The 13,267-nt window shown below is 44.0% G+C and overlaps 1 protein-coding gene across 1 annotated transcript in view; it reads right to left on the bottom strand.

The window, feature by feature from the left end:
- Positions 1 to 2,354: 2,354 nt before the first annotated feature.
- The window catches only part of lcp2a (lymphocyte cytosolic protein 2a), a 14,061-nt gene continuing 3,148 nt past the window's right edge, over positions 2,355 to 13,267 (bottom strand). Inside the window, exons 10-22 of the mRNA XM_042309686.1 lie at positions 10,262 to 10,363; positions 9,782 to 9,807; positions 9,488 to 9,507; positions 8,529 to 8,648; positions 6,380 to 6,404; positions 6,219 to 6,231; positions 5,998 to 6,088; positions 5,789 to 5,850; positions 5,580 to 5,664; positions 5,526 to 5,547; positions 4,759 to 4,833; positions 3,006 to 3,155; positions 2,355 to 2,657 (exon numbers count right to left, since the gene is read on the bottom strand). Of these exons, the coding sequence (XP_042165620.1) occupies positions 2,505 to 2,657; positions 3,006 to 3,155; positions 4,759 to 4,833; positions 5,526 to 5,547; positions 5,580 to 5,664; positions 5,789 to 5,850; positions 5,998 to 6,088; positions 6,219 to 6,231; positions 6,380 to 6,404; positions 8,529 to 8,648; positions 9,488 to 9,507; positions 9,782 to 9,807; positions 10,262 to 10,363 (944 nt within the window). The 3' untranslated portion in view covers positions 2,355 to 2,504. The remainder of the gene's footprint in view (positions 2,658 to 3,005; positions 3,156 to 4,758; positions 4,834 to 5,525; positions 5,548 to 5,579; positions 5,665 to 5,788; positions 5,851 to 5,997; positions 6,089 to 6,218; positions 6,232 to 6,379; positions 6,405 to 8,528; positions 8,649 to 9,487; positions 9,508 to 9,781; positions 9,808 to 10,261; positions 10,364 to 13,267) is intronic.

Here is a 13,267-nt window from a genome sequence, read left to right on the forward strand (position 1 = left end):
CTGGGTAGATCAGGGGACACTGGCTCTGCTGTCTGTTAAAAGGATGGGTAGAGACTTGCTAGTGCTCCACCTGCTGGGTAGATCAGGGGACACTGGCTCTGCTGTCTGTTAAAAGGACGGGTAGAGACTTGCTAGTGCTCCACCTGCTGGGTAGATCAGGGGACACTGGCTCTGCTGTCTGTTAAAAGGATGGGTAGAGACTTGCTAGTGCTCCACCTGCTGGGTAGATCAGGGGACACTGGCTCTGCTGTCTGTTAAAAGGACGGGTAGAGACTTGCTAGTGCTCCACCTGCTGGGTAGATCAGGGGACACTGGCTCTGCTGTCTGTTAAAAGGATGGGTAGAGACTTGCTAGTGCTCCACCTGCTGGGTAGATCAGGGGACACTGGCTCTGCTGTCTGTTAAAAGGACGGGTAGAGACTTGCTAGTGCTCCACCTGCTGGGTAGATCAGGGGACACTGGCTCTGCTGTCTGTTAAAAGATGGGTAGAGACTTGCTAGTGCTCCACCTGCTGGGTAGATCAGGGGACACTGGCTCTGCTGTCTGTTAAAAGGATGGGTAGAGACCTGCTAGTGCTCCACCTGCTGGGTAGATCAGGGGACACTGGCTCTGCTGTCTGTTAAAAGGACGGGTAGAGACTTGCTAGTGCTCCACCTGCTGGGTAGATCAGGGGACACTGGCTCTGCTGTCTGTTAAAAGGACGGGTAGAGACTTGCTAGTGCTCCACCTGCTGGGTAGATCAGGGGACACTGGCTCTGCTGTCTGTTAAAAGGATGGGTAGAGACTTGCTAGTGCTCCACCTGCTGGGTAGATCAGGGGACACTGGCTCTGCTGTCTGTTAAAAGGACGGGTAGAGACTTGCTAGTGCTCCACCTGCTGGGTAGATCAGGGGACACTGGCTCTGCTGTCTGTTAAAAGGATGGGTAGAGACTTGCTAGTGCTCCACCTGCTGGGTAGATCAGGGGACACTGGCTCTGCTGTCTGTTAAAAGGACGGGTAGAGACTTGCTAGTGCTCCACCTGCTGGGTAGATCAGGGGACACTGGCTCTGCTGTCTGTTAAAAGGATGGGTAGAGACTTGCTAGTGCTCCACCTGCTGGGTAGATCAGGGGACACTGGCTCTGCTGTCTGTTAAAAGGACGGGTAGAGACTTGCTAGTGCTCCACCTGCTGGGTAGATCAGGGGACACTGGCTCTGCTGTCTGTTAAAAAGATGGGTAGAGACTTGCTAGTGCTCCACCTGCTGGGTAGATCAGGGGACACTGGCTCTGCTGTCTGTTAAAAGGATGGGTAGAGACCTGCTAGTGCTCCACCTGCTGGGTAGATCAGGGGACACTGGCTCTGCTGTCTGTTAAAAGGACGGGTAGAGACTTGCTAGTGCTCCACCTGCTGGGTAGATCAGGGGACACTGGCTCTGCTGTCTGTTAAAAGGACGGGTAGAGACTTGCTAGTGCTCCACCTGCTGGGTAGATCAGGGGACACTGGCTCTGCTGTCTGTTAAAAGGATGGGTAGAGACTTGCTAGTGCTCCACCTGCTGGGTAGATCAGGGGACACTGGCTCTGCTGTCTGTTAAAAGGACGGGTAGAGACTTGCTAGTGCTCCACCTGCTGGGTAGATCAGGGGACACTGGCTCTGCTGTCTGTTAAAAGGACGGGTAGGGACTTGCTAGTGCTCCACCTGCTGGGTAGATCAGGGGACACTGTCTCTGCTGTCTGTTAAAAGGATGGGTAGAGACTTGCTAGTGCTCCACCTACTGGGTAGATCAGGGGACACTGGCTCTGCTGTCTGTTAAAAGGACGGGTAGGGACTTGCTAGTGCTCCACATGCTGGGTAGATCAGGGGACACTGGCTCTGCTGTCTGTTAAAAGGACGGGTAGAGACTTGCTAGTGCTCCACCTGCTGGGTAGATCAGGGGACACTGGCTCTGCTGTCTGTTAAAAGGATGGGTAGAGACTTGCTAGTGCTCCACCTGCTGGGTAGATCAGGGGACACTGGCTCTGCTGTCTGTTAAAAGGACGGGTAGAGACTTGCTAGTGCTCCACCTGCTGGGTAGATCAGGGGACACTGGCTCTGCTGTCTGTTAAAAGGACGGGTAGAGACTTGCTAGTGCTCCACCTGCTGGGTAGATCAGGGGACACTGGCTCTGCTGTCTGTTAAAAGGATGGGTAGAGACTTGCTAGTGCTCCACCTGCTGGGTAGATCAGGGGACACTGGCTCTGCTGTCTGTTTAGAGACTTGCTAGTGCTCCAATGCTGGGTAGATCAGGGGACACTGGCTCTGCTGTCTGTTAAAAGGACGGGTAGGGACTTGCTAGTGCTCCACCTGCTGGGTAGATCAGGGGACACTGGCTCTGCTGTCTGTTAAAAGGATGGGTAGAGACTTGCTAGTGCTCCACCTGCTGGGTAGATCAGGGGACACTGGCTCTGCTGTCTGTTAAAAGGACGGGTAGAGACTTGCTAGTGCTCCACCTGCTGGGTAGATCAGGGGACACTGGCTCTGCTGTCTGTTAAAAGGATGGGTAGAGACTTGCTAGTGCTCCACCTGCTGGGTAGATCAGGGGACACTGGCTCTGCTGTCCTGATCCACGGTTCTTAGCATCAATCAGCAGAAGAGGTGACTGTCTGTAATGAGCGATGATGTGTGCCACCATCGGATAGGTCTGGAACATAAAACATGAACCAATACATTAACAGGGCATCATTGAGCTGTGTCATAACATAAGTTGAAACATAAAATGTAAGATGGCTTGCTGTACATCTAATTGAATCTCGTAGTTGATGTTTTGGCAAAACAAATGGCTATATAACAAACTTTCAGATGACAGATTTATGGATCCAGTTCACAAAGCTCACTGCTTCATCCTCAGAGTGATTGATAATATGATATAAAATAACACATATTACTCTGACTGGTCATAATTAGGGATATGAGTTCATTCCTGACCATGTGACCTGGTCAGGAACAATTCTTGGCCATAGTCAGAATGAATGAGGCAGATATTGTGTACCTCTGAGACCTTCAGACCAGTCCCCAGCAGAAACTCATTCTGTTCACAACGGATCTGGATGTTGTAAACTTTGTCCTGATAGAGTACCATGAGTGTATAGGGCTGAATGGACGACCGTTTCGAACTGTCCCGTACCAGAAATGCACCGTCCTAAACAGATAATAAAACAGAAAAACATTGTACATTATAGTGGTGTTTGTGTTGTATTCTATCACCAAAGAGCACTGGTGAACTATCCACATAATAAATATTTTATTCTGTATATTGTCATTTTGGACAGTGCATTCGGAAAGTATTCAGACCCCTTGACTTTTTCCACATTTTGTTACATTACAGCCTTATTCTAAAATTGATTAAATAGTTTTCCCCCCTCATCAATCTACACACAATACCCCATAATGACAAAGCAAAAACAGTTTATTTTTATTTTTTACAAAGAATACCAAAATACAAACTGAAATGTCACCATTACAGAAGTATTCAGACCCTTTACTCAGGACTGAGTTGAAGCACCTTTGGCAGCGATTACAGCTTAGAGTCTTCTTGGGTATAACACTACAAGCTTGGCACAACTGTATTTGTGGAGTTTCTCCCATTCTTCTCTGCAGATCCTTTCAAGCTCTGTCAGGTTGGATGGAGAGAGTTGCTGCACAGCTATTTCTCCAGAGATGATCAATCGGGTTCAAGTCCGGGCTCTGGCTGGGCCACTCAATGATATTCATAGATTTGTCCCGAAGCCATTCCTGTCTTGTCTTGGCTGTGTGTGTAACCGATGTGAAATGTCTAGCTAGTTAGCGGTGGTGCGCGCTAATAGCGTTTCAATTGGCGACGTCACTTGCTCTAAGACCGTGAAGTAGTTGTTCCCTTTGCTCTGCAAGGGCCGCGGCTTTTGTGGTGCGATGGGTAACGATGCTTCAAGGGCGGCTTCAGAGGGTTCGGGGCGAGGAGAGGGATGGAAGCTATACTGTTACATGTGCTTGGGGTGGCTGTCCTGTTGGAAGGTGAACCTTTGCCCCAGTCTGACGTCCTGAGCACTCTGGAGCAGGTTTTCATCAAGTATCTCTCTGTACTTCATCAAGTATTGCTCCGTTCATCTTTCCCTCAATCCTGACTAGTCTTCCAGTCCCTGCAGCTGAAAAACATTTTTGGTACCCTGCCCCAGATCTGTGCCTCAACCCAATCCTGTCTCGGAGCTCTACGGACAATTCCTTTGACCCCATGGCTTGGTTTTTGCTCTGATATGCACTGTCAACTGTGGGACCTTATATAGACAGGTATGTGTGCCTTTCCAAATCATGTCCAATCAATTTAATTGACCACAGGTGGACCTCCGATCAAGTTGTAGAAACATCTCGAGGATTATCAATGGAAACAGGATGCACCTGAGCTCAATTTCGTGTCTCACAGCAAAGGGTCTGAATACTGATGTACATAAGTTATTTCTGTTTAAAATGTTTTAAACATTTCTAACAATTTCTAAAAACCTGTTTTCGCTTTGTCATTATGGTGTATTGCGTGTCGATTGATGAGGACAAATTTGTATTTAATCCATTTTAGAATAAGGCTGTAACATAAAATGTGGAAAAAGTAGACGGGTATGGATGCTTTCCAAATGCACTGATAATGATATTGCATTGTCCCTTCAAAAACCATTGTCACGATTAATCTGTGAGAACAGAGTGTGAATGTCAGTTTGCCTGTTATTACAGTTAACCAGGTGTGTGAGTGATATTGACAGCAGAAGATGTCTCACCATGTTGACCTGTCTGAGACAGCCCTCCGCTTGACCCCGTGTCACCTGACCAACGTACCACTGAGGGTTCAGGTCCTACATATTCACACAGGAACACAATCACACATCAATCAGATGGGATTTGTGACTTTGTGACCTGTTACTAATTTCTGTGATAGGCTTCAGACCAAAAAAGAACACATTAACAAAAATCCTTGAGTTTGCAACATGTTTCCACATTGTTCAATAGAAGTGAGTTGTTAAATGCTTCAAATGACCATTACTTGCACATACTGTACTATATGAGGACCTAGGGAAATATTTGATCTATTCAATAAGAGCTGACTAGTTTTAGAGACAAAGGTCTCTGCTCAACACAGCTGTTGAGATTAGTGGTTGACAGCCTGAACGTACAATGCTCCCTTAGAATAACAATGAAATGGCGCCACCTGCTGAGCTATGCAAGTCATTGCATCACTAGACCACATCCAACATTCAAGTATGTACGGTCATATTTGAGAATCAATCTGTCTGTCTGTCTGTCTGTCTGTCTGTCTGTCTGTCTGTCTGTCTGTCTGTCTGTCTGTCTGTCTGTCTGTCTGTCTGTCTGTCTGTCTGTCTGTCTGTCTGTCTGTCTGTCTGTCTGTCTGTCTGTCTGTCTGTCTGTCTGTCTGTCTGTCTGTCTGTCTGTCTGTCTGTCTGTCTGTCTGTCTGTCTGTCTGTGTGTGTGTGTCTGTCTGTGTGTCTGTGTGTCTGTGTGTGTGTGTTGTCTGTCTGTCTGGGATCACCTGTTCATCCTCTAAGTCTGCTGTCTGTCTGTCTGTCTGTGTCTGGTGGGGGATGGGGGGATAGAAGCTTGCATAGGTGGCGGAGGGGGCATAATGTGTCTGTCTGGCACAATCCTAGAACTGCTCCTGGGTGAGATGGCTTAGAAAGAAAAAAAGAAATTAGAATCATACCAGTTATCAAAAGGAGAAGTTGTGAGTCATATCTATACACACTGTACAGTATATTGTAAGGATGGGTACTGAAGTGAAAACAAAGCACTCACATGCCTGCAGTGCCTGCAGTTTTGAAGGTAGAGATGCAGTTGAAGCGATATTAGGAGGAAAGCTGGAGAGAGATGGAACAACAGTTTGCAGATTACCATTAAAATGTGCGTATCTTTTAAATTCCATCATCTCCAGCAAAGTGCTGTCCTCCATGTAAGCCTAGAGGCCATTTGAATTCCTAACTTTGACAAGACAAAACTGATCTTACCCGTCTGAATGTAAGGATAGTCCGGGGAGCACTGCTCTAGGGTGCCCTGGTCTAGGAAATGTGTTGGAGTTGTATGGTTTGGGCATGGGCACTAAAAGAGAGATACACTCATGCAATCACTATGACTGCATAGTCCTTCAATGTAAAACAGGATGAAGATTAAATAGCTACAATGTAAAGTTCCCTTAACAAGTCAAAAAAGGTTTCAGAAAATGTCTTACCATCATCTTGTACCTGTTGATGACATAATATTAAACATTTTATGAGGAGGAACTATAGACTTTTCTCAGTTACGATAAAGACACAGTTTGAAAATCCTTATCAGCCTCTTCCCACCCCATCATGGTGATGTCACCACGTGTACACCAAAATATACCTTTACCTCATTTCTTGCATCAGGCACATATCTGCAACACAAATGGAAATGACAGTTGAGTAAGTTGCTATATTCACTTGCATATCGTGTTGAACTCAATAAGCGAGCACGAAGATTTAGTCAATTCCTGTATGTGCAACAACCAGCAAATCAAACAAAACGCAGGTGGAAGACTGGAAGGCTAATCATAAAATGATACACATCTTGAGATGCAGAGTTCCTTCATTCTATAACAAGTAAAGGTCGTATGAAGCTGTGCTCTGTGGCAGTGATTCACCCCAGCTCAATTAGCTCCTGCTGACTAAACAACCGCAATTCCAATCAGTCACCCCATGTATTTCTGATGGAGTGTACTTCCTTATAAACCGGGTGGTTCGAGCCATGAATGCTGATGACAAAATTACATTGGTAATCAGTTCATAATAGCATTAAGGCACCTCAGGGTTTGTGGCATAGGGCCAATATACACTGCTCAAAAAAATAAAGGGAACACTTAAACAACACAATGTAACTCCAAGTCAATCACACTTCTGTGAAATCAAACTGTCCACTTAGGAAGCAACACTGATTGACAATAAATTTCACATGCTGTTGTGCAAATGGAATAGACAACAGGTGGAAATTATAGGCAATTAGCAAGACACCCCCAATAAAGGAGTGGTTCTACAGGTGGTGACCACAGACCACTTCTCAGTTCCTATGCTTCCTGGCTGATGTTTTGGTCACTTTTGAATGCTGGCGGTGCTTTCACTCTAGTGGTAGCATGAGACGGAGTCTACAACCCATACAAGTGGCTCAGGAAGTGCAGCTCATCCAGGATGGCACATCAATGCGAGCTGTGGCAAGAAGGTTTGCTGTGTCTGTCAGCGTAGTGTCCAGAGCATGGAGGCGCTACCAGGAGACAGGCCAGTACACCAGGAGACGTGGAGGAGGCCGTAGGAGGGCAACAACTCAGCAGCAGGACAGCTACCTCCACCTTTGTGCAAAGAGGAGCAGGAGGAGCATTGCCAGAGCCCTGCAAAATGACCTCCAGCAGGCCACAAATGTGCATGCGTCTGCTCAAACGGTCAGAAACAGACTCCATGAGGGTGGTATGAGGGCCCGACGTCCACAGGTGGGGGTTGTGCTTACAGCCCAACACTGTGCAGGACGTTTGGCATTTACCAGAGAACACCAAGATTGGCAAATTCGTCTCTGGCGCCCTGTGCTCTTCACAGATGAAAGCAGGTTCACACTGAGCACATGTGACAGAGTCTGGAGACGCCGTGGAGAACGTTCTGCTGCCTGCAACATCCTCCAGCATGACCGGTTTGGCGGTGGGTCACTCATGGTGTGGGATGGCATTTCTTTGGGGGGGCCGCACAGCCCTCCATGTGCTCGCCAGAGGTAGCCTGACTGCCATCAGGTACCGAGATGAGATCCTCAGACCCCTTGTGAGACCATATGCTGGTGCGGTTGGCCCTGGGTTCCTCCTAATGCAAGACAATGCTAGACCTCATGTGGCTGGAGTGTGTCAGCAGTTCCTGCAAGAGGAAGGCATTGATGTTATGGACTGGCCCGCCCGTTCCCCAGACCTGTATCCAATTGAGCACATCTGGGACATCATGTCTCGCTCCATCCACCAACGCCACGTTGCACCACAGACTGTCCAGATGCTTTAGTCCAGGTCTGGGAGGAGATCCCTCAGGAGACCATCTGCCACCTCATCAGGAGCATGCCCAGGCACTGTAGGGAGGTCATACAGGCACATGGAGGCCACACACACTACTGAGCCTCATTTTGACTTGTTTTAAGGACATTAGATCAAAGTTGGATCAGCCTGTAGTGTGGTTTTCCACTTTAATTTTGAGTGTGACTCCAAATCCAGACCTCCATGGGTTGATAAATTTGATTTCCATTGATAATTTTTGTGTGATTTTGTTGTCAGCACATTCAACTATGTAAAGAAAAAAGTATTTAATAAGAATATTTCATTCATTCAGATCCAGGATGTGTTATTTTAGTGTTCCCTTTATTTTTTTTTAGCAGTGTACCATGTCTTTACTAACCACTAAATCACAGTGTGTTAATTTAAGGATCAGTTGATGTGTAGTCTATATGTGATGTGTGTCTGGAGCGGTGCCGTATGGAGGATGGAGGGAGGTGCACTGCAGACCTGTTGTTGTTCAGCGGGGCTCTGCCGACCGACGAGCTGCTCCTGCTGACACTACTTGACACAGGGAGGGGAGGTTTGGGCATTCTGGGAGGGTCTGGACCCCTCTCTTCTGCCTGAGGCCTGGATATAGGAGCAATGTGAAGTCAGAGGTTCCAAAACTGGACAGTGTAGTTACCAATTCAGGAAGTTATAGTTTGGTTAATTTCTTGTAGAAAAGGCACCGTTTTTAGAAACTGAATGTATGTACAACAAATGTGCTGTACAGAGCCTTCAGGAAGTATTCACACCCCTTGACTTTCCCACATGTTGTTGTCTTACAGTCTGAATTGAAAATGGATGACATGTAGATGTTGTGTCCCTGGTCTACACACAACACCCCATAATGTCAAAGAAGAATTAGGTTTTTCCAAAATGTTACAAATGAATAAAAAATGAAAAGCTGAAATGTCTTGAGTCAATAAGTATTCGACCCCTTTGTCATTACAAGCTTAAATAAGTTCAGGAGTAAAAATGTGCATAATAAGTTGCATGGACTCACGCTTTGTGCAATAATAGTGTTTAACATGATTTTTAAATAACTACCTAATCTCTGTAAACCACACAAAGAAATGGTCTGTAAGGTACCGCAGTCGAGCAGATCATTTCAAACACAGATTCAATCACAAAGACCAGTGAGGTTCTCCCATGCCTCGCAAAAGCGTTATGTTTTGGGGCAAATCCACAATAACACATCACCGAGTACCACTCTTCATATTTTCAAGCAAGGTAGTGACAATTAAATTCATTTTAATCCCACTTTGTAACACAACACATTTCTGAAAAAGGTCAACGGGGTGTGAATATACTTATGTGCAGTCATCATTCAAACAGAAAACGAGGTGTCAATGACATTGTGAAATAGAATAGCGAGAAGTCACATGACTGGAAAGCAATATAGAACCAAAATAAGTATTCTATACCTCCATGAATGTGGAGCAGGCTGCGTGTGAGAGACAAAACAAACATGTCATACACTTCATTGTGAAATCTTCATATTTCAAACAATTAGTAACGAGTCTGGGATGGCCTTTAAACACTCATATGTACACATTCTTATAGCTATTAGCTATACAGTTATATAGGCTAACTATAACTTTAGCAAGCACATGCAAAGATCTATAGGTATATGTTTGTTCACTTGACATTGAGATGAGAAGAACGTTGTTTGGACACAATATAGGACTGATCAAAACATAAGCAAAGTTAATTCTCACCATGTTAGTTGTGTTTAACTTCGTTGCTGTGTGGAATAACAGATCAGGTCAGTACGAGGGCATAAAAAAACATGACATTACTGCTTTATGGTGATGATAAATCCAATAAATGTGATTAAGTATGTAAATTGAACATAAATAGAAAGTATCCTCTCTATACTAACATTGACACATACTTATGGAAGAGGAACTGTTACATGACATGTATCTGTGGGCAGGCAGGTGTAGGACAGACATCTGCAGTACTAAACATTTTCTTGCTAAATTTAGATTGGTGTGAGACACGGGAGGTTGGTGGCACCTTAATTGGGGAGAACGGGCTCGTGGTAATAACGGGAGTGGAATTAGTGGAATGGAATCAAATACATCAAATGCATGGTTTCCACGGTTTCCATGTGTTTGATGCCATTCCATTTGCTCCATTCCGGACATTATTATGAGCCGTCCTCCCCTCAGCAGCCTCCTGTGGTGTGAGAGTACCTGGTATTGGAGATTCAGCAAGTCTTGTGCGATCCAGTTTGGTGGGCTTTCTTCTGCGGTCAACTGGTGGAGCAGGGGCAGCATTTGAGGAAGTAGCAGGCACTTTAAAAGACAATATGAAAAGACAGGGTACAAATCAATACAAGGGAATAAAAAGTGTTCAAATGCTATATTTAAGCAATAAGGCACGAGGAGATGTGGTATATGGCCAATATACCACGGCTAAGCGATGTTCTTTTAAATTGTATTTATTTATTTCGAAACATACAATATACTTGCAGTGAATCCGCTCAACAACTACATCATACCAGTCATCCAACAGACTCCCATTCAGAGAGACACACAGAAGCATCCAGGGTCAATGCCCTGCTCAAGGGCACGTTGACCGATCTACCACCAGGCCAAAAAACGTGAACCCGAACCCTCCAAGATCCCCCCACAGTTCCCCAATAGCTGTCCCTCAACCATTCGAGACCCCTCCTACAGTCCCCCCAAGAAGAAGAAAAAATCAATAAAATACAATTAATTCCATTCCCCACCCCCAGGATGCACCCCAATGCACCAACAACCAAGAGAACTAAAGAGACAAAAGGAAAAGACAGAAGAAAACAGAAAACAACAATGGAAAAAAATATAAAACAAAATAATACATTTGAAACAAAGGACATGAAGGACAACTGGAATCATAACAGCAATGCCAACTGTTTATGTTTGTGTGCATGTCTGGCACTACTGCATGTATGTGTGTATTCTTGTATGTGTGTATTTGAATGAGAGTGTGTTTATATGCATGTGTACAAACACCCGCATGACATCAGCCCCAGGCTGACCGGCATTAGCTGTAAAAACACTGCCACTTGGTGTCATTCAAATGTACTTTTTAATAGGTTTTATTTAGACTTTTTATTTTATTTTTATTTTTTACTTTTATCTTTGACCATCATTCTATCTTCCACACAGCAACTCCACTCCCACTTGTCTCCAATTCCTCAACTTCCCTCAGCCCATCCCATCTATCTCTGCTGGCCACCCACTTCGGGTTTCTACGCAACACATATCTTTCAACTATGCTGTGATGTTTAATGTACAATTTCAATCTATCTAGTCGAATAGAATCCACACATTGCGAGTTGAAGATCAATACTTTTACTAAGAGTATTGACTGACCCGGTCTCTCCAAATCTCTTAACAGTATTATTTCTAGGGACAATTATAGATCAATGCTATGCATTTTCAGCCATTCCTGAACATGAGACCAGAAACAGGCTACCTGAGGGCAATACCAAAATAAATGGTCTATTGAGTCTGTATCCTCACAACAAAATCTGCAGAGCTTCGATGATTTTATGCCCCAAATATTCAACATTTTGTTGGTGGCAAGAATTCTATATAATAATTTTAGCTGAAAAGCACGAAGTCTTGAATCTTGCGTTGTTTTTATATATCAACTCAGACACCCTGTACCATGGAATCAGTACATCAGAAATCTCTTCCCAACTATTTTGCAATCTGTATGGCACAGTTGTCAACATCATGGTCCTCAAATGAAACTGGTATACTTTCCTAATTATGCTATTTTTATTCCTCCGACAGTTTTGATCCTTTATATTGGGCAGACAGACCAGTTCCCTACCACCTCCCGCTGCCACCCGCCTCCTCCAGTTTTGATCCTTGATATTGGGCAGACAGACCCGTTCCCTACCTCCTCCCGCTGCCACCTGCCTCCTCCATTTTTGGGATAATGCTGTAATCAATTGGTTGTTCTCTTGGATTGAGCAGACCTTCCTGTACAATTCTGATAACTCCATGAAGGACATGACTCTATCATTCCCATTTACAATATAATTTAAGAACAAAATACCCCTTTCAAACATCTTTTCCATAAATACAGGTATTTTATCAACCAGCACATTTGAGTTCAGCCATAATATTTGTTGGAATATTTGTTGTATCTTTTCAGGGGGATGAAATTGAAATTGTAGCCAGCTCTGCAATTCTTGTTTGAAAAAGAGAGATACTTTGAAAAAAGTATCCTTTTCAATTCATCGAAAATGAGACACGGCACTCTGCACAAAGGCAAAAAGGCAATTTTTAAACAATGGATGAGCTTTTCTTATTAATCTACTTGAGAACCATTTAGGGGTCAAATAAAACTTTTGAATGAGTGAGGCTAGAGAGAGAGAGAGAGAGATGTTCAGTGGTTTTATATTTAATAATCTCAACCCACCCAATTCATATTCATTATATAGATAGGCACGTTTTATTTTGTCTGGTTTAACGTCCCAGATAAAGCAAAATATTTTTTTCTCGTATGATTTGAAAACTAATCATCAGGAGTAGGCAGCGTCATAAGTAAGTGAGTAAACTGAGATATGACTAAGGAGTTAATCAGGGGAATTTTTCCATAATTAGACAGGTATTTACCTCTCCATGGTTACAGGATCTTGTCTATTTTTACAAGTTTTCTATTGAAATTCATTGTGGGGAGCTTATTTATATCTTCTGTGATATGACTACCAAGTATGTCTACTTCACCATCAGCCCATTTTATAGGTAAACTGCAGGATCATTTAAAAATTGTATTTTTTAAAGATCCAATACGTAATATTGTACACTTATCATAATTAGGTGTTAGTCCAAAGTACAGAAAGAATATCTAGATCTTTAAGGAGACATTGCAGGGATCTTCAATTAGACATTGCAGGGATCTAGCTTGTGTTCCTAATGTAAAACTTGATTCATCGGCATACATGGACACCTTTGTTTTTAAGCCTTGTATTTCTAATCCTCTAATGTTGTTATTGGATCTGATTTTAATAGCTAGCTTTCGATGGACATAACGAATAGATATGGTGACAGCGGACACCCTTGTTTAACTCCTCTTGACATTTCAAAACTCTCTGAGAAGTAGCCGTTATTTACTATTTTACACCTGGGGTTGCTATACATTATTTTTACCCAAGAGAGTTACCAAAATTGAAAAAATCCAGGCATTTATAAATAAAA

Source organism: Oncorhynchus tshawytscha, linkage group LG30 (genome assembly GCF_018296145.1).
Source record: "Oncorhynchus tshawytscha isolate Ot180627B linkage group LG30, Otsh_v2.0, whole genome shotgun sequence".
NCBI lineage: Eukaryota > Metazoa > Chordata > Actinopteri > Salmoniformes > Salmonidae > Oncorhynchus > Oncorhynchus tshawytscha.